Consider the following 23,015-nt stretch of genomic DNA (forward strand, 5'->3'; position numbering starts at 1 on the left):
AAATGCGTGATTGACACACTCATTTGGATCTTCAAAATGACTTGGTTGAGCACATGTAGACTCACATTGACAACCAATAGATGTATTGGTTCATTATGTTCATTTAAGACAATTTAGATTTGGTTGTAAAACTATTTTATCAGAGACAATTTCGATTGGGTTGTAAAATTATTTTTATTTTCAGACAATTAATATTTGAACGTGCAAACTACTCCATCCGTTCCTAAATATTTGTCTTTCTAAAGATTTCAACAAGTGACTACATACGGAGCAAAATGAGTAAATCTACACTGTAAAATATGTCTATATACATCCATATGTGGTAGTCCATTTGAAATCTCTAAAAAGACAAATATTTAGGTATGGAGGAAGTAGTTTTGAACATTGAAATATGAATATATGGGCATTTTTGGCCGCGGCGGACAGGACGAGGCCAACAAGGCTACCCATCCCAGGACAGGCCCGGACACGACCCCATTGCCCTACTCAAACGGACAGAATCCAGACTAAACAGACGTCTGTTTGGGGTTGTGCGCTGGAGTTGGCCTCACAAGGCCCGCTGAAAGTTCTGTGATGCTCGTCAGAAGCAGAAGCAGGTAAACTTGTCAAGACTCGTACCGTCAAACTGGTGCAGACTGCTGTTAAGTTTAGAAAACAAGTGCAGACAGAAACAGTGGGTGAAGTGCAACACCTTCCTGCATGCAGGGGTGGGCCCACCTCAATTCAAGGGTATTCAGTTGAATACCCATTATTTTCGCCAAAAGAACTAGATATATGTACTGTATATCATGTGTATGTACAAGAAAAAATGAAACTGATGCACTAAACGTGCTAGCTAACCAATTAAGCCCAAAAACAGAGGCTAGCCCAGCTTGCAATTCTCCCTCACTACCCACCCCATGGCCCATAGGCCCAATTGGGCCCACCTCAATTCAAGGGTATTCAGTTGAATACCCATTATTTTCGCCAAAAAACTAGTTATATATACTATATATCATGTGTATGTACAAGAAAAAAATGAAACCGATGCAATAAACGTGCTAGCTAACCAATTCAGGCCAAAAATAGAGGCTAGCCCAGCTTGCAATTCTCCCTCACTACCCACCCCATGGCCCATAGGCCCAAACTGCTTCAGGTTGCACCGTGCGCGCACGCTATGCATCCAGGGAGCTCCTAATTGGCGCTGCAGGCGCCAGTTCGCCCGCTGCCGCTCACAGGCACTGCAAGCTGGGCCGGCCCATTAAGCGCAAAACCAAGCAGATCGCTAGGTCGAAGTCAGATAGCTCATCGCGATTATTTTCTTGGCTTGGTCGTTTCGTTCAAGAATTAAAAAAACTTCAAAAAATTGGGAAAAGTTCACGAAAAAAATTCATCAATTTTTGAAAAAAATTCACAAATTACGAAAAAAAGTTCATTGAATTTGAAAAACATTCATTGAATTTGAAAAAAAATCATCAAAATCTAAAAGAGTTCATAGATTTCGAAAAAAATTCGCCAAATTTGAAAAAAGTTCATCGAATTTCAAAAAAGTTCATCAAATTTGTAAAAATTTCATCGATTTTGGAAAAAAAATCATTGAATTTAGAAAAAGTTCATCAAATTTGAAAAAAGTTCATCGAATTTTTTATATCTTCATAAATTTAGAGAAAAGGTTCACGAAATTTGAAAAATAAACACGCATTAAAAAACAAAAAAAGAAAGAACGGAATAGGATAAAAAAACAAAACGAACTGAAGAACTGATAAAAGAAAGGCGTGAAGTAGTTTGTCATGAGCAGAGCGATGGCCCGATGGTACCAACGTAGCCGTCGTAGCGAACAAGTCGCGCGTTCGAACCCCCGTCCATGCATCCATCGCTGGTTTAGTTACCTTCCCTGTTCCCAAATTGTACTGATCTTTGCACACATCGGTCTTCAATTTTAAATCCCTAGGCTCACATAGCAGTACATATGATCTGTTCATTGAAATTAGATGTATTCACCTTGCTAATTAGATTTTGGTTATTGATTTCTCTCTGTATCTCATGCTTCTCAGCTTGTTTCTAAATAGTTCACTGAAGAGAATACCCTCTAACAGACTAGCAAACTAACATTCCTTCAGTGTTAAACATGCAGATTCTTAGTTAAACTAAACTCATTTTTAAAGCATCAAGGATAGGATTGTCATCCTGTGATTCATCAGCTTTTTTATCATTATTTACTTTCCATCTCTATATATCTTAGATGTTGCCACTTCGATCTTTGAACAATTAGTATTTTCTATAAGATGGAAATTTGAAATTATGATCAATTCTATGAATATATTATATTCTGCGATATCCATAGGTATTACCCAATTTGTGTAAACTGGTACTAGAATCCGTCATATATGCCAAAACAAGGATTTAGACTTCCAAAAAAACTGCCTTTGAAATTTTGAATACACACTCTTGAAATCCTGGGCCCGCCCGCATGGCCGTTGGTCCTTGGAATTTTGAGTCGACCTATGCTCTGAATCCCGGATGGCACTTTAAACCAGTGATCATAACCAGTGATGGTCGTGTGCAGGCACTGGTAATCGTTTGCTTCTGCACCAATGAGGGAGGCTGCTTCCAGGATCAGGACACGCTTGCCTCTGGAGCTTCCTTCCTCGCCAACAAAGGATGGGCTCCGTACCAAATGTATTGTCTCCCTAGCCGATTGGAACTCTATTTTAGAGTTTTCTTTTTCTTTTGAGATGTTTATTTAGAGCTTATTTATAGACACTTTTGGCGCGCAATTATTTATATAGACATGACTTGTTATTGCTGAATTGAGGAGAAGAGAATCGGTGCTCTCTGTGTTTGAATTTGTTGTGCCGGCCTCTACTTTCTGTGTATGCTCTTGTGAATCTGTGATGGAGAAGAGACTTGTTCGGCGCTAACTGCTGCAATCTGTTCATGACAAGAACAGTTTTAAAAGCATTCTTTGTCTGAAGCTACTTGTCCATGATGGAGCAAATAATTACACCATCCATATCAAGTGACAAGCAAATTCCCACCGTTGAGATTTATGAGATGATGAAATGAATCGAAAGTTGTTACAACTTCATGGAATTTCATCATCAGAATCTCCAAAGATACAGTCAAGCCAAGGTCAGGCAACCAACACAGCTATAGTTAAAAACACAGACCTGAAGCACACGGACAATGACACAACTAGCAACACATTTCAAGTTCAAAGTTCAGACCATACCAAGCAGTTTGGGGTATATGTTCTACCGGACCAAGTTCAGACAATACGAAATAGTTTGTATATATGTTCTACCCGACCAAGACCCTAAGCAACACCGGGTGAAACGCCAGCGTCAGATGAAGAACATGTTGTCCTGAAGATCCACGTGCAGCATCGGGAAGTTGCTGAAGTCGGAAGCACCCGCAGCTGCAGAGGAGGCCGAGGACGACGAGCTGCGCACCTGGGGCTGGGACGCCAGCATGCCCTCATAGTAGAGCCTGCCACGGTATGCCGCCAGGTCAGCGTAGTAGACGGGCGTCGCCAGAGATACGGGCTTGGTGCAGCGCGCGAACACGAAGCAGAGGTTGTACACCAGCCTCTGCAGGTCGTCCGACCCGTAGCCGTGTTCGTCCATCAGGTTGTAGTAGTGCGTCGGCCGGCTGGTCCCTATCAGCCCGTTGTGGCTGCACAGGTAGAAGTCGTACGTCACAGGGTCAACAATTCTGGTGTCCACCACCGTGCCAGGGAGCACATTGCCGTTCTTCGTCTGCAGCGGCTCGTTGTGCTCCTTGGGGAACAGCCGCGTGTGGTGCCGCTTCTTGGCCACAATCACGGTGATCGTCGGCGAGTAGCCCTTCACCTTGATCACCTTCTCCATGTCTGCAAGCTCCTCGTTAAGGACCATCTCGAACTGTCCATCACTCACGCCATCACGGAAGTAAATGATTCTCTGAGGCTTTACGCCGGCCTTCTTCTCAAAGACACCGATGAGCTCTTGAACAATCTCGCCGAGGTTCTTGATCACCTCACAGCGGTGCGGCTGGGCGCGGATTCTAGGCACGTACTTGGTGGCGCCCCTATTCATGGACGCAACCACAGCTGCTATCGACGGGCTTTCCACATTCCCGGGTGACGGGTGGTTGACATCTGCGCCGATGAACATGTAAGGAGCACCGTTGTCCAGTGGGAGCTTGTCCTGGAGCTGGACGTTGATGCCCCCGAGCTTGCTGTTGATCTTGAGAGCAAGGTTGGACATGTACTGGTCCTGGCCCTGAGTTTTGTTTGCGAGGTGGCTCAAGAAACACTGGGTTTGGATCCCCAGCTGTGTCTCACAGATCAGCTTCAGTGTCTTGTACCCAGGATGCTGTTCAGACATCGGGCAGAAGAGGAGCTGCAGCTTCTGGTTCTTCTTCACCGCAGCCTGCTTAGCTTTGTTCAGCTCCTCGTACAACTGGTGTGGATCTGATAGCACTGACATTGCCGATAGATGCACAAAGCATGCTGTCTTGTTCATCTGAATGCCAAGGTCACAGCACTTCCTGACGATATAGTTAATAAACATGTTCCCATCAAGCGCTTGCTGCTTGTTGTGAGATGGCCGTGCACTGAAGTCCACAATGCCCCAGCACTGAAGTGCTTTACCTTCTACCAGTTTCTTCCCCATGAGGTTCCACTGGCAATTAGATGGAGTGATACTTAAATTGCCGGGGGCTCCTCTGGAGGAGCCGAGTGTCAGCATGGGAGGAGAAAGGACCCTGCCGGTGACTTCCATCATCTTCACATCCAAAGATATCCCAAACTGTTGAGCTATTTCTCCCCTGGAAATAAAATGGTGATTAGTACCTGATACAAACATTTTCTTCTTTTTCCACAAAAAAGATAAAAGGTCTGTTCTCGAGTTCGTATTGTGCGTTTGCAAAAGAAATAAGACAGAGAAGGGCTTAAATATCAGGAACACAAACAAGCAAATGAGAACATGAGTTGGCAAATATATACTGATTACATGGTTACAGTCTACTTTCTCTACCAAGAATGTAATAGCATCCGTATTAAGTACTCCCTCTGTTCCATAATACTTGTCGTGGTTTTAGTTCAAATATTATGGAACGGAGGGAGTAATGTGGTAGAGGTACTTTTGTTAAAAAGAGCATTAACTTATCATAGTACCAGTTAAATACTGCAACATGTCAGTTTCCTATGACCAAAATACTAACAGATGCACCCGCAAAAAAAATACTAACAGATGGTTATACATTTTTGACACTACACTAGTGTAAAAAACGCTCTTATATTATGGGACTGAGGGAGTAGTTTCCTATGACCAAAATACTAACAGATGGTTATACATTTGCAAACAATATAAATTATTCAAACTCAAATAGTTACCTGCAAGGCCCATCTTCAGCTTTGACCGCAGTCTCAATCTCCCACTTCCGCTCAGCTGCCTTAATTAAAGCCTTGCCTTTCAGTGCTCTATCAGTGTCCTTATTCAAATTTGCCATTGGGTACCTCTGTCCTTCAACAAGCTTACAAAGCTCAATGGGCACATAATTGGGTTTGTCTTTGCTCTTGCTCAAATCCAGGCATGGAAGCATCTGATACTCAATCACCTTGCCATACTGCTGAGCAAAATAGTCAACAAGTTTCCTTGACTGCCCTGATTCTGAATCTAAAAAGGTGATCTGGCTGGCTGGCAAATCAGTGAAGCCTTGAATAGTGTATTTCTGCTTAGTCTTCCGGTGGGACACAGTAACACGCTGGCCTTTGAGCTCATACACCAACTTTTCCCGATGAGTCTTGTTCAGTGCTGTCCTGTAGTCAAGGGGAAGGGGCTTTATAAACTGCCGCACGATATCCAGAACAGGTCCATCTCTGCGAAATGGCATAACTGAATAGTCAACACATAGGACCAGTCCCTGCTGAGTGTGTTTAAGGGTCTGCTGGGTTCCTTTCATAGATACAACACCTGACCCCATATCCACTTTGCTTTGTGGTGAGTAAAATCCATGACCAAGTATAATCTTGCTCCAGCTAGAAGCCTCACGCACAATGACATCAAGACCCTGTAAGATCTCCCTAGCCACAGGCAGCTCCGAGAGTTGGCTTAGAGGAAGCTGCTTCTTGAACTCTACTGATACAATGTAGGTCTTTGAACAAACTCTGACACGGAATAAACCTTCTGGCAGCTGCGCAACAGTAAATAGGTTTCTCTTTCCATCATAAGCAACAGCCGATGAAAGCTGCCGAAAGCTGTCATCCTTGAAAAGCTCGGCCTTTGCAGAAAGAAAATCTGCATTGGAGAGCTCCTTGCCAGAAACCTTTGAAGACGCTGGATCGAACTTGATATCTATGTCATAGTGAAAAAAGGTTGACAGCTTTGGGTACTTGACTATGAAGTGGTTTACCAAAAGCTGGACCCTGGCTTGACATAATGATCCACCACCATCAGGTCTTTGCATTGGCACACGTATGCCATTGGGAGACACAGCAACTGGGGGCGCTAATGGTTCTAATTTTGACACTTCTTTGGAGCTGATGCGTTCTAGTGGAAAAGGAAGATCAGTTAGAAAAAAGGTAAAGTTGCACGAGCCAAATACTCAAACAAACTATATTTTTTCCTTCCAACTTACTCCCTCCGTTCCAAAATAGATGACTCAACTTTGTATAAAGTTAGTACAAAGTTGAGTCATCTATTTTGGAACGGAGGGAGTATGTTCTAATACGATTTTTTTCCCAAATCAACATAGGAAAAATTGCTAATCATTCAGAACTCTGGGTAAAATTAAACAGTGTCTGAATCTTCTCAAACTGCAAGCTGGCAAACAAAATAAGGCTACCTGAAATCCTAGTTTTCCCTTTTTCACAAGTGCTCTGTATCCTCTGAAACAAATACTCTCATGTGGAAACAGTGGAATAAAAATTGCAAATGATTCAAAATTAGTAATTTATGTGTGTGCCTAAACAAGGCATTGCCACAAATCCCTCTCGCTTGTTTTGCATAACACGATAGTAACAACCTAATAATCCTAAAATTAAATGCTTCCTCCAGATACAAACTTGATATAAGGTTAATCACTAACAGGTAGGAGTATGAGCCAAGATCTAGTGGAGATTATCGTACAGATAGATCTCATCTATAATTACTCGTTTCAATCCATACCGAAAACAAAATCATATGAAACCTAAGCTAACTCGAGGAAGAGGATATTATGATATAATCACACAATGCTACGATGGTACGAAAATTAAGCTAGCATCTCGACGAAGAATAGTGCATAAATCTGCTAGGGCCAAACAAAATACAGTTCAGATCGCACTCCCATCATTCTAGTCAACGATGAGAAGTTCCCTGCTACACCATCGACACAGAGCGATAAGGAACGCCTTGATCAATCGCATAAACAAGTGGAACCATACCGTGTAGACTCAATTCACCATCCCAAATCCCTAGATTACTTGAGGAACCGTCAAGGTATTGAACATTGCTTAGGAACAGAGTATGCTAAGTTAAGCAGGGACAGGGGAAGCGCTTACCGACGGATCCAGATGAGCCCCCCGCCTCCTCGGACTCAACCCTCCTCGCCGCAGACGCTGGCGCCGGCGCCCTCACCGGGACGTATTCCCCGGGTCCTCCGGCGGGCCCTCTCCCAGGCTGCGCCCACGCGTTCGCACCACGCCCACCGCCGGGGCCGTACCCCCGCCCACCACCGGCAGGACCACGCCCTCCCGGCCCGCCTCCGCCGTAGCCGCCTCCGCGGCCATCGCCGCCTCCCTGAGGACCATAGCCTCGTCCGCGGCCCTCGCCGCCCCCGCGAGGAGCGTAACCTCCGCCGCGAGGCGCGTAGCCGCCTCCGCGGCCCTCCATGCCCCCTTGGGGCCCGTAGCCTCCGCCTCCTCCGTATCCTCCACCGCTTCCCTGAGCGCCCCGGCCTTGACCGCCTCCTCCGTAGCCTCCGCCGCCTCCCTGAGGCCCGTAGCCACCGGGCGCCCCGCCACGCCCGCCGCCGCCGCGAGATCTCCCGCGGCCGCGGCCACCGCCGCCGCCTTGCTCGTAATCCATCCCCGCGCCAAACCCTAACGGCGAGAAAGTCTCTAGATCAAATGGCTAAGGAAAGTTTTGGATCAAATTTTTCTCTGATGCTTCGGCCCGAAGCAGAGGAATGGCAGTTCCCCGTTGGAGCGGTTTATACTAGGAGGGGAGTCGTGGGGTTCGTGAGCGCGAGGGCCGGGGCGGGCAGTTCCAGTTCTACCCCTGGCGGTTTCGGGGATAAGGAGTTGGAGCGGGTAAAGCCGGCGGTGTGCCCGGGGGTATAACCGGAAATATGAGTCAATGCAAGTCAGCCGGGAGCGTGCCACGAAGCTGCCGCGCGACGCGTGGGGTCGCGGTCTCGGTCGTCTGCCTTTTCTCTTTTTCTTTCCGCTCAGATGTTAGATCTCGCTTTTGCAGTTCAGTGGCTACGCTCTGTTAGAATAGCAAATACTACCTCCGGAAAGATGTGTTTTTTCCTCCCAAACACGGCTAACACGTCTCAACATTTCCAATGGCTAGAGCATCTCCAATAGAAAATGCAATTTAAAAATGTAAAACAGGAGATGTAAAAGTTTACATCTTTAAAAAGTGATTTTTACATCTCCAAAAAAATTACAAACAGAATATACAAGTAGATTGTGCAATTTAACGGTTTAAACATTTTCCATTTTACGTATGCTATATTCTCAAAAAAAAAAGTACGCTACTAAATATAATTTCCTTTTTCGGAGTAAATTGCACAAAACCACCACTTTGAAGGCAAGGTTTGCGAAAACCACTACAATACATTTTTTTGCAGAAAACACCATGTCTTCGGTAATCTTTTTGCAGAAAGCACTGATCGGCGGATCGGGCTCAGTTAAGCTTGTTTATGACAGGTGGGCCCTTTTTTGCGTACGTGGCACCGTCGGCCGTCCCGACAGCCGTTAGACGGCGTTGTGTGCCTCTGTTTGATGGACCCGGTCAAAAGACCGGTCGGTGTTGTCCCTAGTCCCCAGTCCCCACTCTGTCTCGCTGCTCTCTCGCTCACTCCTCCTCTGCTTTGCTCGCCGCACCCGCCGTCGCGTCGCCGCGCCCCCGCCGCCTCGCCATGGTGTCCTGGAGCGATGGGTTCGATAGCAGCGAGCACACCATGGAGTACGTCAGCTCATCTTCCAACGACGGCACCATTAAGGTAAGTTCTTAGAGTTTTAGGGTTAGGGTTTGTACTTTGATTTGGGGGATTTGTTGAAGGAGCTTGTTCTGAACCTGTGGATCAAACGTTTGCTATTCGTATGACAGATCCCTGCTACCACTGAAGACTCCGATTTCGAGGGACCTGAAACGGAGTTGCTTGTTCTCTGCCATGAACATGGGAAGGCCGCAGAAAGGCGTGTTGCTTTCGAAGGAATCCACACTGGCAGGAGGTTTCTTTCCTGTGCTGAAAAGGTATATTGTGATTTGTTTTCTCTGGATCTGTACTGTGGAGGCAGGCATTGCAGTTTATTGTTAAGTTAGGAAAGTGGATCACAAGCAATTGTTTACCCTGGCAGCATCTTTTCCCCTTGGCCTGACAACATTGTTAAGTTAGGTCACTTTGTTTAGTGTAGCATGCTATTAATAATTTAAGACAGAATATGCATGGGTTATTGGAGCAGGACAGAGGATGCAACTTGTTTAGTCTGCCATCTTAGGTCATTTGATTGCTTTTGTTTACTTTAGAGCAGGACAACATTGTTTAAGTAGCATGAGGACAGGTTTAAGTAGTCCTCTCTTCAGCTTGCAAGCTCAAGCTCTGAATTTGAGGATAGTATTTAAATAATGTAGCATGTAACCAATTTAAACATTGTTGCTTGGAAGCATTAATGTATTTGTTCAGGAAGGTAGAAACTGTGGACTAGTTGAATGGATTGATCCAACTTGGCCCAACACCCTTGAGAATGCATTAGCCAAGTTATGGTTTATGTATGAACAAAGTAAGAGAGACATGACTGAGGAAAATCTGATGCATTCATTTGCTGTTCATGACTTAACACAAGAGAAGAAGAAGCTGCAGGAGAGCTATGAGAAGTTGGTTGAAGATGTCAATGGACTTTTGGATGCTCAGGAAAGGAGGGCAGAGAATGATCTTGAAAGCAGCAAGCTTCAAGAGAAGTATGACATGGTTAAGAACCTAGCAGCTGCTCAAGCAAATGTCATTAGGAACATGAAGCTCAAGCTAGCTGAAGAGAGGAAGAACTTGCAGATCCACATTGATGAGCTCAAGAAGACAGTTGAAGAGAGCAATGTGAAGCTGGAGGGGATCAAGGCCATCATAAATGGATAAGCAGGTGGTTGTGGAAGAGAAGAATGGGCAATATCATTTGGCATTTGCTGACCTTTTGCAGAGTGTGGTTTGGCATTTGCTGTAATGATAGTATTTTAAATTCTATTAACTTTGAGTAATTCTGAACTATGGATATGTAATGTAGTAATCTTCAACTATGATTATGTATGGATTTGAACTAATGCTGAATGTGGTGGTATTTAAAGCTGATGATTGTGATCTTAAGTATGTTTCTGTGCAACTGTTCTTTTTTAGCTTAAGTAAGCTATTCACAGCTGATGAATTTGATCTTAAGTATGTTTCTGTTCAACTGATGATTGTGAGCTACAGTAGGGTCAATTAGTGATTTTTGGCTTTTTGTCGACGCCGAGGCATCAAGTAGGGTAAAGTAGGGGTTTTTGGCTATTTGTCGACGCTGAGGCATCAAGTAGGGTCAACTAGTGGTTTTCGGCTTTTTGTCGACGACGAGGCATCAAGTAGGGTAAAATAGGGTTTTTGGCTTTTTGTCGACGCCGAGGCATCAAGTAGGGTCAACTAGTCGTTTTTAGCTTTTTGTCGACGACGAGGCATCAAGTAGGGTAAAGTTGGGGTTTTTGGCTTTTTGTCGATGCCGAGGCATCAAGTCAGGTCAAGAAGGGTTTTTGGCTATTTGTCGACGCCGAGGCATCAAGTAGGGTCAACTAGTGGTTTTCGGCTTTTTGTCGACGACGAGGCATGAAGTAGGGTAAAATAGGGGTTTTTGGCTTTTTGTCGATGCCGAGGCATCAAGTAGGGTCAACTAGTGGTTTTCGGCTTTTTGTCGACGCCGAGGCATCAAGTAGGGTCAACTAGTGGCTTTTGGCTTTTTGTCGACGCCGAGGCATCAAGTAGGGTAAGGTAGGTTTTTTTTGGCTATTTGTCGACACCGAGGCATCAAATAGGGTCAACTAGTGGTTTTTGGCTATTTGTCGACGCCGAGGCATCAAGTAGGGTCAACTAGTGGTTTTTGGCTTTTTGTGGACACCGAGGCATCAAGTAGGGTAAACTAGGGTTTTTTGGCTTTTTCTCGACGCAACATTATCATCATAAGAGTAGCACCATCATGACAAGAGTAGCACAACATTATCATGACAAGAGTAGCACCATCATCATAACTGGAGTAGCACAACATTAATTGATCATCACAGTTGATCATCACAGGAGTACTAGAATGCCATAGTTTGATAGAAGGATCATCACTTGATCATTACAGTACCAGAAACTAAGTTGGTCATTACAGTACCAGAACATAACTTGATGATCACTTGGTCATCAAAATAGTAGCAGTGCCACAACATGATAAAGCATTTTTTGGATCACAACATCAATCCCATGCTGCACCAGAAGTAGTCAGGTAGTCCTTGATCTTCTGGGTTGGCTTTCTGACTCTCTGGGAACCACTCTTTGGTCTTGGAGGCAAGACAGCTGCCCTTGCTCCCTTTGCAGCAGTTGAAGCCCTAGTGGCTGGAGCCTTACCCTCTGCAGCAGCAGTAGCAGATCTTGTTGATGGTGCATTGGCAGAAGATGAAGTCCTCCTTGCTGGTGCTGGTGTAGTGGCAGAAGATGGAGTTCTTCTTGCTGGTGCTGGTGCAGTGGCAGAAGATGGAGTTCTTCTTGCTGGTGCTGGTGCAGCGGCAGAAGATGAAGCCCTTCTTGCTGGTGCAGCAGAGGAGGCAGCAGTAGCAACATCAAGTGGGTAAGAAGAGTTGCTTGGCTGCAAAGAGAACACAAGTAATTCAACATTTTTGTTACATGCATAGAGAATACAAGTAATTTATCATTTTTCGCATTGTTTCTTACCTCATGCTTGTTCTTTCTCATGGCTAGTGCAGGCTTCAAAGCAGCATGGCAGTTGGTGTACCTATGGCCAACTTTGCTGCAATTAGAACAAGTGATTGAGGCCATCCTTGAAGTGTCTTTTGGAGCTGGTTTCTCATGTCTGCCCTTTCTTCTCTTAGTTTGTGCTCTGCCTTTGTGTTCTTTGAAGACTGGAGGCTCAATGTCCCTACTGTCTGTCCTTGGCCACATGTCAGGGCCAGGTACTGGATAGATTATGGGACTGTAAGCAGCCTTGTACATTGGTTTTTTGAAAAAATCATGAACAAAGTCCTCTGGCTGGAGCTTAGCTTTGTGTATGGCAGAGACAGCATGATGGCAAGGCACTGCTGTCATATCCCACTTCTTACACCCACAACTCATTTCCTGCAGGTTAACAACATATGTTTTCTCTCCACTTGTCACGTGGTAAAGATGTGGTCCAGCCATCAAAGATTGGCAGTTCCTAGACCACTTCTTTGCTTCTTCCAGTTTCTCTGCATATGTAGGACAAATCTCCCATTTGACAGTATCAGTTTTTGTTCTATTTTCATTCAACTTGACCATCAACTTTGTCCTAATTCCATCAACCATGGTCATTATTGGCTTAGCCCTCATATCTAGGACCCACCTATTGAAAACCTCACTTAGATTGTTACCAACTAAGTTTGTATTGCAGTTCATATCCATGGCATGTCTGGCCCAAGTGTGTTTGGGTATTTTGCTAAGCCACACCCAAGCTGCTTCACACTCTCTCTTTAACTCATCCATTGCAACTTGAAAACCATGTTCAATATATGAGTAACTTGCTGCATCCATGTATCTTTTTAATTCTGGCCCTCTAAACCCAGCATTTTGAAAGTTCTGGTAGATATGCCTAAGGCAAAACCTTTGTGGGCAATTGGGGAAGACTCTATTTATGGCTTTCAAAAGACCCTGTATGAAACAACTACAACTACATGAAAGTAACTACATGAAAGTAACTACATGAAAGTAACTACATAAAAGTAAGTACAACTAAATATATTACCTTTTGCCTATCTGAAATGATTGTGTACTGTCCAAACTGGCCAGATTGCCCACCTATTGCTACCCTCAGCTAGTATAGAAACCAGGTCCAGGAATCAGTGTCCTCCTTGTCTACAATTACAAAAGCAATGGGAAAAATATTGTTGTTCCCATCTCTTCCAGTAGCAACTAGGATTTGTTGACCAGTAGTGAGCTTTATGAAGCATCCATCCAAACCTACAATATTACCACAAATGATTAGTACTTGAGAGAACATATAAGTGGCATAAACAATAATACAAGGCAATTACCTATGAATGGTCTGCAGCCATTGAGGAACCCTTCTTAGCATCCATTCAGGCGGATGAACAATCCATGAAACCTAGGGTTCTTGCTAGGATGCTCCCTAATATATTTTGTTGTCCCAATACATCTAGAACCTGGATTGGTGTCTAGGACAGCCTGTAAATAATCCCTAATCCTGGTGTATTGGGCCTTTGATCTCCTAAAACAACATTCTTTGATGCCTTCCTAGCCTTGTAGGCCATGTGGGTTGATATATCCACTCCATACTTGCTCTTTGTAGTGTTAATGATTGTTGTTATTGTTGTGTTAGGGTCATTCCTCACTGCCTCCTCACAATGTTTTGCAACCCACTTGGCAGTGACTTTGGTGCTCTCTGACACAGAAGGGCATGTGTGCACCAAATACAGCTTCCTAATGGTAAATGTATTCTCATTTGCAATCTGAGAAGCTGCTATATAAAAAGGGCATTGCTCATCTATGCACTGTGCTATAACCCTTTCACTGCAGTTTCTATGGTACTCATAGTTCCTGTTCTGTGATATGTGTAGGGTTTGGAGTGCAGTTCTGAACTGGTACACATCAATGAAGCAAAGATGCTTCCCAAATTGGTCATGTGGGTCAGCTCTTTCCTCAGCATACCATAACCTTGGCTTCATCTTCTTTGCTCTGCTCTTCCTACCATTGGGCAACACATAAGCCATTGTCTCAGCACCATCATCATCTTCCAAACCCAGGTCTAATGGTTTTTTTCCTCATCATCTGATGGTATCCAGTCATCCTCAAACATTTGCTCTACACTTCCATGTGATCTACTAGTTGGCCCTTTTCTGTGTCTCTTGGCCCTTTTCTATATCTCTTGGCCTCGCTTCTCTTCATTGTGTTGCTCCTCTTGCACCTCTTCCTCCAATTCCTCCTCCTGTTGATCATCATCATCCTCTTCTTCACCTGATGGCTCATACAGTTCTTCCTCCTCATATGTATTCCACATCTCCTCAACATCTGTGTCCCGTTCATAATGCAGTAATGGATCATCCCTCTGTTTTTTCATTTCCTCAAGCCTAGCAAGGATATCCCCATATTCTATCAAATTGTCATCATCACTGTCCTCTTCATTGTCCATAACTGCAGCTTTCCTTTTCAAAGGAGTGGCCTTCTCTTTTTCTTTCTTTTGCTTCCTAAACATTAAAATTTGCTTTCTCCTTGTCTCCTCCATAACTTTTTCTATTTGCAGTTGCTCCTCTGAATTGTTTGTGCTCTGCAGTGTTTGAAACTGTATTGGTAGTGGTTCTTCTTCTGCTACTTCTGCTGCTGCATCTGAATTTTCTACTGCTAGATCTACAGGATGAGCATTGAACAACACTCCTTCTTCATCTACCTGATACAGTTGGGGCTCTCCAATTTCCTCCAGAGGGATCTGCTGCTCAATAACATTACCACTGCAATTTATATCTGCAGGTTTGGGGGAACTGGCCCTAACAACTGTCACATTGAAGATCTTCTGCTTCTGATGTACTATGTGGTCTAGAATTTCCTCCAGCATGTCATCATCCTCTATTTCTTGCATTCCTTCTATCCCTAGGCCAGGATCCTTCACATAGTACATGTAATCCCTCACCCCATATCCTTCAGTCTCTATCAGTGCTACTAGATTGTAAAATGTGATGTCTGACAACATCATAGTTCTCTCAAGATTATCTCTGTCATGAAAATGCATCCTCAATTCCCAAACCTCATCATCCAGACTGCAAATTTATAAAGAAACATAGTGTTGTATAAGTGTTCAATTATAACACTTATGAAAAAGCAGGACAACAACAATCAAAAGCAATACAAAGCTTTGGGTTACTTAAGTAACCAATGTAATAGAAAGCAAAACACTACAATAACCCTAGCTTTGGTTCATTAAGAACTACTGCAATACAGATCAACACAACACCTGATTCCAACTATATAACCATAGCTTATTTCAACTAAATAAGACACACACAGCACATAATTTAAACATAATGAGTTAATTTCAGAAAGAAATCATCGCAATAATAACCATAGGCCCAACAATATGCAATGGAGATGGGGATTGGGTCATCACTATACGCTAACCCTAGCCTTAGAAACGGATCAAATAATTTAACAGAATGTAATGGAGAAGGGAAGGGGATCTCACTATACACCGCCGAAGGATGAGGCAATGTGGTGGCTTCCAATCGGATTCGCTTTCACCGCCACGGCGAAAGATCTAGCCGCCGCGTATTCCACCGAATACTACACCTCCGCATTGGGCGTCGCCTTGCTAGGGTTCGAGCTCCCGCAGAGCTCACTGCCTGGGACGGGATCCGCGTCGCCTGCGCCACTGTCGGGAGGACCGCCGCCGCCAACACCGCCTGCTTTCGCCGGAGTAGCCATCTGCCTACGCGACGCGAGGAGGGGAGAGAGCAGACAGGAGAGGGGGAACAAGGGGCAGACACGAGGAGGTAGGAGACGAGGGGGACAAAGGAACAGAGGGGGGATGGAGGCACACGGCGCCGTCAAACACCGTCTAACGGCTGTCGGGGCGGTCGACGGTGCCACGCACGCAAAAAGGGCCCCACCTGTCATAAGCAAGCTTAACTGAGCCCGATCCGCCGATCAGTGCTTTCTGCAAAAAGATTACTGAAGACATGGTGTTTTATGCAAAAAAATGTATAGTGGTGGTTTTCGCAAACCTTGCCTTCAAAGTGGTGGTTTTGTGCAATTTACTCCCTTTTTCGAGATTGAGAAAACGCCCTCGAGGCTATTTATTCATTAGTAGGCGAGTTCATATCTGACTGAACATGCTGAATCAAAAAACTATGGTTTACATCATAAATGATGAAGCAAGGAGTAAGATGAAGAGCCTAACTAACCAACACATGTGCTGCTATATTGGCACTCCTCACAAACTGAAGCTTAAGACCCCGTAAAGATAAGACAAGTGAAGTCATCTCTCTAAGAACTAGATGATTCCCCGCGCGTTGCTGTAGAAAATATTGCCTAAAGTTGGTGTTTTAGTTGGCAAATATCAACGAAACAATGAATGAATGATTGTGATTTGACAATAATACTCAAGAATGATACATGGCTATAATTGTACATAGGTAAGTAAGACCGATCCTATGTTCAAAAAAAAAGTAAGACCGATCCTCCTGCTGAAATCATTCAATGTTTGGACAACAAACCAAATCAGAATGTAGGGATGTATGTATGGTCATTTACACTACACATGGAACCAACTGTTAAAAGCTCCAATATAAGCTACCATATCCGCTTCTTCAGCAAGGGAAGAAAACTTTCAAGCTACAACTAAGACATCATCACAAAACTAACCCGAAGTCATGACTTTGTGTAGTAGTCTCCATCTAAACTCACATGTACATGGGAACATCCTGCTTCTTGTTAAGATCAAACATGAACCAATGAATACGTGCACATGCATAAATTCCATTGAACTTAAATTAGTAAAATTCAGTACCTGTGTCACATTTGTCACATCAAGAGAGGGTAGACAGTACTGGAAAACACAACCTTTATTCGAAGGGGGTCATGGAGGCAACGACGGTCAGTAGACATAACCTGGACTTGACGGCGGTGACGATAGCGATACTGAGCATGTTGTCGTAGTTGCGGTAGCATGAGCCCAAGCCAACCAAGAAGAAACCATGCCTGTGTGTAACAAACATCCGCAAAGATACATTATGTATAAATGAAAACTATGCAATGATGGGTGATAAACAAAAGGCGGTTGGCCAACACCAGAAAAGATGTAACCAGAACTGTGCTCGTGTTTAATATTTTCAAGTGAAGCAGCTTCATTCTTTCATTGCCAATTTTACATCTGGATAATGCAAGAAAGACATGGTACTCATACATCCTTGTGATAAATAAACATGATGTTAGTTCAGCTCGTTAAAATTATCAAGGATGAGAGGCATGCCAAATAGTTGAACTCAACTGGTGACCCAAACTGGTAGATCTAAAAGATAATGCAATTTGTATCTACTATGCCATCAGAGTTCAGATTCAATTGAGGTTGAGAGTCCTTGTTACCTGGCTTTGATGCCAGCCTTGAAAACTGGACCAATGTAACCAAAGCCAACAATGCTCAAATAGTATAATCTGTAACATAATAGGAGAAGGATGATAATCTACACTAAACAAAAAGAGAGAGGTCAGAGTTGTATAAAAAGTGCTAGTTGTAAAGAAAAATCCAATTAGTTCCTGATAAGAAAACAATAGTAGAGTACAAACTTTAAGAAAAAAGTATAAATCCATCAAGAATATATAGCAAAACATTAGTGAGAGTTGATGCCCCAGAGACATTCACTAAAATATATGCGCTACCCTGGTGAAGAACAACAAACAGTCACCTAAGAACTTCTTCCATGACAGTTTTCTGTCACAAGCTGTTTTCCTCCCAAATCAGCCCCCTTGGGTGCATTGTTGATGTTCTCACCTTGTTTTAGGCGATGAATTTGGCCGTCACTACGCATGTCCATATTCTGTGATATTTATAGCGTCACCGAAAATGTTCGGTGGGTCGGGTAAATGATAAAAAAATGGTGTGGTGGGCTTGAAAACAAAGTTCTGGGTTTTTGGATATGAGTTGAGATGCTCGTAATGGAATCCATTAAAAATCATACATGTTATCATTTTACTGAACTACAAAATGATATATTAATTCTGAAATCAACCATGAACAAGAAAATATGATCACAATGAATAATATAGAATTAAAAGTTTAGAAACATAACAAACATTTGGTACATCAACAAGATCATTCCTAAAAGTATCACACATCATGAGTAAGAGTGTCTGAGCAAGAACAGGAAGTACAACAACAACATAGAACTACTCTTCATCAGATCTTTCATATTAAACAGATTGCCTAGGCATGGGTGTGACAAAGAGGATAACCTCATCACCTCCGTGGTGGAACATGAAGAGCAGTCTGTCTCCAATTGCCATTTTGTAGAAGCAAAGTAAATCCTTCCACACATCCAGTACGATGAGACATCCATCTTTTTCTGTTGTCGAGTATACCAGCCACAAGTCAGTGTCATGATAGATAATAATACAGAACACATCCGGGGAGTCTCTGTTGCAATGACACAATTGTTAGATGGTATGATGGCCTATTTTAAATAACAAAGACTATACTATGAACGCTAAATAAGATAATAACACGATATATTTTATTTTCATCAAGATAAGCATATTTCAATGTATCGGGCAGTTTCTTTAGTTCAAACACACACTGGTGCGCGTCGGTCCTAAACAAACGGGTTTTTACCCCTTTCCGCGACGACATTTGGAACCGTCGCCAAGTGAGTGTGTGCGATAGGGTGTCCTTCCCACACGACCCAGAAATCGTCGGGGATAGGCCCTCCTGGGACCCAGGCTGGGGCCGTGTGCGATCGGGCGAGGCATCGAAACCCAATCATTTCCGTAGGTATGTACATCCCACACGGTGAATCGCAGAAATCATTTCCGTAGGTATGTACATCCCACACGGTGAATCGCAGAAATCATTTCCGTAGGTATGTACATCCCACACGGTGAATCCCATAATTCATTTCTGTAGGTATGTACATCCCACACGGTAATCCGAGAAAATCATTTCCGTAGGTATGTACATCCCACACGGTGAATCCCAGAAAAACATTTCCATTCGTATGTATATCACACACAGCCAAGGAATACGTTTCCGTTCTTATGTACATCCCACATAGTCAATCCAGGAAAAACGTTTCCATTCGGACGTACATCCCACACAGTTTTATGTGTAGGCTCGTGTGTGAAAGGTGTAACTATCACACATGGTCTTCCGTGGTTAACTGTTTGCTTTTATCAACTATATCACACACGATTTGATGAAGAAAACTGTGTGGCATTGGGCTATCCATCGCAACCGCTTTTACTGCTTGAACCGTTTGCAAAGGTCCATGACACATTTAGCAGGTTTATTAGTTTACAATTAATAATTACAGTATTACGCAAATTCACATTTCATATTGAACAGCTGTTTGCCAATTTCATATCAGGCATATAAATATATTATAACATCACAGTACGGTAGCTACATGAAAACAACACAGTACAACACATAGCTAGTTCAACTTCATAAGAACAATATATTCATTTCCCTAATCGAGATCATCCAGGCTCATCTTATCCACCTCTGCTTTTAGTTCAGTAAGAACCCATTTTGCACGGGACAACTGGGAAAATGCCTCCTCCTTCGCCAACACCATCTTAGCAAAGTCTTTAAAAAAATCTAAGCTCATTCTCCACTGATAACCCACAAGTATAGGGGATTGCAACAGTTTTCGAGGATAGAGTATTCAACCCAAATTTATTGCTTCGACACAAGGGGAGCCAAAGAATATTCTCGAGTATTAGCAGTTGAGTTGTCAATTCAACCACACCTGGATAAATTAGTATCTGCAGCAAAGTGTTTAGTAGCAAAGTAGTATGGAAGTAACGGTAACGGTAGCAAAAGTAATATTTTTGGGTTTTGTAGTGATTGTAACAGTAGCAACGGAAAAGTAAATAAGCAAAGAACAATATGTGAAAAGCCCGTAGGCATTGGATCGGTGATGGAGATTTATGCCGGATGCGGTTCATCATGTAACAGTCATAACATAGGGTGACACAGAACTAGCTCCAATTCATCAATATAATGTAGGCATGTATTCCGAATATAGTCATACATGCTTATGGAAAAGAACTTGCATGAGATCTTTTGTCCTACCCTCCCGTGGCAGCGGGGTCCTAATGGAAACTAAGGGATATTAAGGCCTCCTTTTAATAGAGTACCGAACCAAAGCATTAACACATAGTGAATACATGAACTCCTCAAACTACGGTCATCACCGGGAGTGGTCCCGATTATTGTCTCTTCGGGGTTGCCGGATCATAACACATAGTAGGTGACTATAGACTTGCAAGATAGGATCAAGAACTCACATATATTCATGAAAACATAATAGGTTCAGATCTGAAATCATGGCAGTCGGGCCCTAGTGACAAGCATTAAGCATAGCAAAGTCATAGCAACATCAATCTCAGAACATAGTGGATACTAGGGATCAAACCCTAACAAAACTAACTCGATTACATGATAGATCTCATCCAACCCATCACCGTCCAGCAAGCCTACGATGGAATTACTCACGCACGGCGGTGAGCATCATGAAATTGGTGATGGAGGATGGTTGATGATGACGACGGCGACGGATTCCCCTCTCCGGAGCCCCGAACGGACTCCAGATCAGCCCTCCGAGAGGTTTTAGGGCTTGGCGGCGGCTCCGTATCGTAAAATGCGATGAATCCTTCTCTCTGATTTTTTTCTCCCCGAAAGTGAATATATGGAGTTGGAGCTGAGGTCGGTTGAGCGTCAGGGGGCCCACGAGGCAGGGGGCGCGCCCAGGGGGCAGGCGTGCCCCCCACCCTCGTGGACAGGGTGTGGGCCCCCTGACGTGGATTATTCTTCCAGTATTTTTAATATTTTCCAAAAATATATTCCGTGGAGTTTCAGGTCATTCCGAGAACTTTTGTTTCTGCACATAAATAACACCATGGAAAGTCTGCTGAAAACAGCATCAGTCCGGGTTAGTTCCATTCAAATCATGCAAGTTAGGGTCCAAAACAAGGGCAAAAGTGTTTGGAAAAGTAGATACGACGGAGACGTATCAACTCCCCCAAGCTTAAACCTTTGCTTGTCCTCAAGCAATTCAGTTGATAAACTGAAAGTGATAAAGAAAAACTTTTACAAACTCTGTTTGTTCTTGTTGTTGTAAATATGTAAAGCCAGCATTCAAGTTTTCAGCAAAGATTATGACTAACCACATTCACAATAACTCTTAGGTCTCATGTTTACTCATATCAATGGCATAATCAACTAGCGAGCAATAATAATAAATCTCGGATGACAACACTTTCTCAAAACAATCATAATATGATATAACAAGATGGTATCTCGCTAGCCCTTTCTGAGACCGCAAAATATAAATGCAGAGCACCTTTAAAGATCAAGGACTGTCTAGAAATTGTAATTCATGGTAAAAGAGATCCAATCATAGTCATACCCAATATAAATTAATAGTAATGAATGCAAATGATAGCAGTGCTCTCCAGCTGGTGCTTTTAATAAGAGGGTGATGACTCAACATAAAAGTAAATAGATAGGCCCTTCGCAGAGGGAAGCAGGGATTCGTAGAGGTGCCAGAGCTCGATTTTAAAGCAGAGATAAATAATATTTTGAGCGGCATACTTTCATTGTCAACATAACAACCGAGAGATGGCGATATCTTCCATGCTACACACATTATAGGCGGTTCCCAAACAGAATGGTAAAGTTTATACTCCCCCTCCACCAACAAGCATCAATCCATGGCTTGCTCGAAACAACGAGTGCCTCCAACTAACAATAGTCCCAGGGGGAGTTTTGTTTGCAATTATTTTGATTTGATTTGCATTAAGCATGGGACTGGGCATCCCGGTGACCAGCCATTTTCTCGTGAGTGAGGAGCGGAGTCCACTCCTCTTGAGAATAACCCGCCTATCATGGAAGATACGGACAACCCTAGTTGATACATGAGCTATTCGAGCATACAAAACAGAATTTCATTTGAAGGTTTAGAGTTTGGCACATACAAATTTACTTGGAACGGTAGGTAGATACCGCATATAGGAAGGTATTGGTGGACTCATATGGAATAACTTTGGGGTTTAAGGGATTGGATGCACAAGCAGTATTCCCGCTTAGTACAAGTGAAGGGTAGCAAAAGACTAGGAAGCGACCAACTAGAGAGCGACGATAGTCATGAACATGCATTAAAATTAATAAACATTGAGTACAAGCATGAGTAGGATATAATCCACCATGAACATAAATATCGTGAAGGCTATGTTGATTTGTTTCAACTACATGTGTGAACATGTGCCAAGTCGAGTCACTTAAATCATTCAAAGGAGGATACCACCCCACTATACCACATCACAACCATTTTAATAGCATGTTGGCACGCAAGGTAAACCATTATAACTCATAGCTAATCAAGCATGGCATAAGCAACTATGATCTCTAATTGTCATTGCAAACATGTTTATTCATAATAGGCTGAATCAGGAACGACGAACTAATCATATTTACAAAAACAAGAGAGGTCGAGTTCATACCAGCTTCTCTCATCTCAATCAGTCCATCATATATCGTCATAATTGCCTTTCACTTGCACGACCGAACGATGTGAATAATAATAAGAGTGCATGTGCATTGGACTAAGCTGGAATCTGCGAGCATTCAATAAACAGGAGAAGACAAGGCAATATGGACTCTTGGTCAAATCAACAATAATGCATATAAGAGTTACTTCAACAATTTAATCATGGTCTTCTCCTATCGACCCCCAAAGAAAAGAAAAGAAATAAAACTATTTAGACGGGAAATCTCCCAACAAGCAAAAGAAGAACGGGAAATCTTTTTGGGTTTTCTTTTTAATTACTACTACTACAGCAAGAAAAGTGAACTAACTAAAAGCTACACT

At 43.2% G+C, this 23,015-nt stretch overlaps 1 protein-coding gene across 1 annotated transcript; it reads right to left on the reverse strand.

The window, feature by feature from the left end:
* Window positions 1-3,042: 3,042 nt before the first annotated feature.
* On the reverse strand, window positions 3,043-8,206 carry LOC123054275 (protein argonaute 2). Its single transcript, XM_044478006.1, has 3 exons — window positions 7,505-8,206; window positions 5,357-6,512; window positions 3,043-4,788 (listed from the first exon to the last, which is right to left on the reverse strand). Exons 1-3 carry the CDS (start codon window positions 8,028-8,030, stop codon window positions 3,324-3,326), a joined length of 3,147 nt encoding a protein of 1,048 aa, XP_044333941.1. The 5' UTR covers window positions 8,031-8,206; the 3' UTR covers window positions 3,043-3,323.
* Between the last annotated feature and the right edge of the window lie 14,809 nt (window positions 8,207-23,015).

Source organism: Triticum aestivum, chromosome 2D (assembly GCF_018294505.1).
Source record: "Triticum aestivum cultivar Chinese Spring chromosome 2D, IWGSC CS RefSeq v2.1, whole genome shotgun sequence".
In the NCBI taxonomy this organism is placed as follows: Eukaryota; Viridiplantae; Streptophyta; class Magnoliopsida; order Poales; family Poaceae; genus Triticum; species Triticum aestivum.

Excerpts from the sequence above, each read along its gene's own strand:
- LOC123054275 (XM_044478006.1), bottom strand. The coding sequence starts at position 8,030 with ATGGATTACGAGCAAGGCGGCGGCGGTGGCCGCGGCCGCGGGAGATCT. Across the intron at positions 6,513-7,504 it reads GGGCTCATCTGGATCCGTCG|AACGCATCAGCTCCAAAGAA; the intron begins GTAAGCGCTTCC and ends CTTTTCCACTAG. Across the intron at positions 4,789-5,356 it reads GCTGAAGATGGGCCTTGCAG|GGGAGAAATAGCTCAACAGT; the intron begins GTAACTATTTGA and ends TTTTATTTCCAG.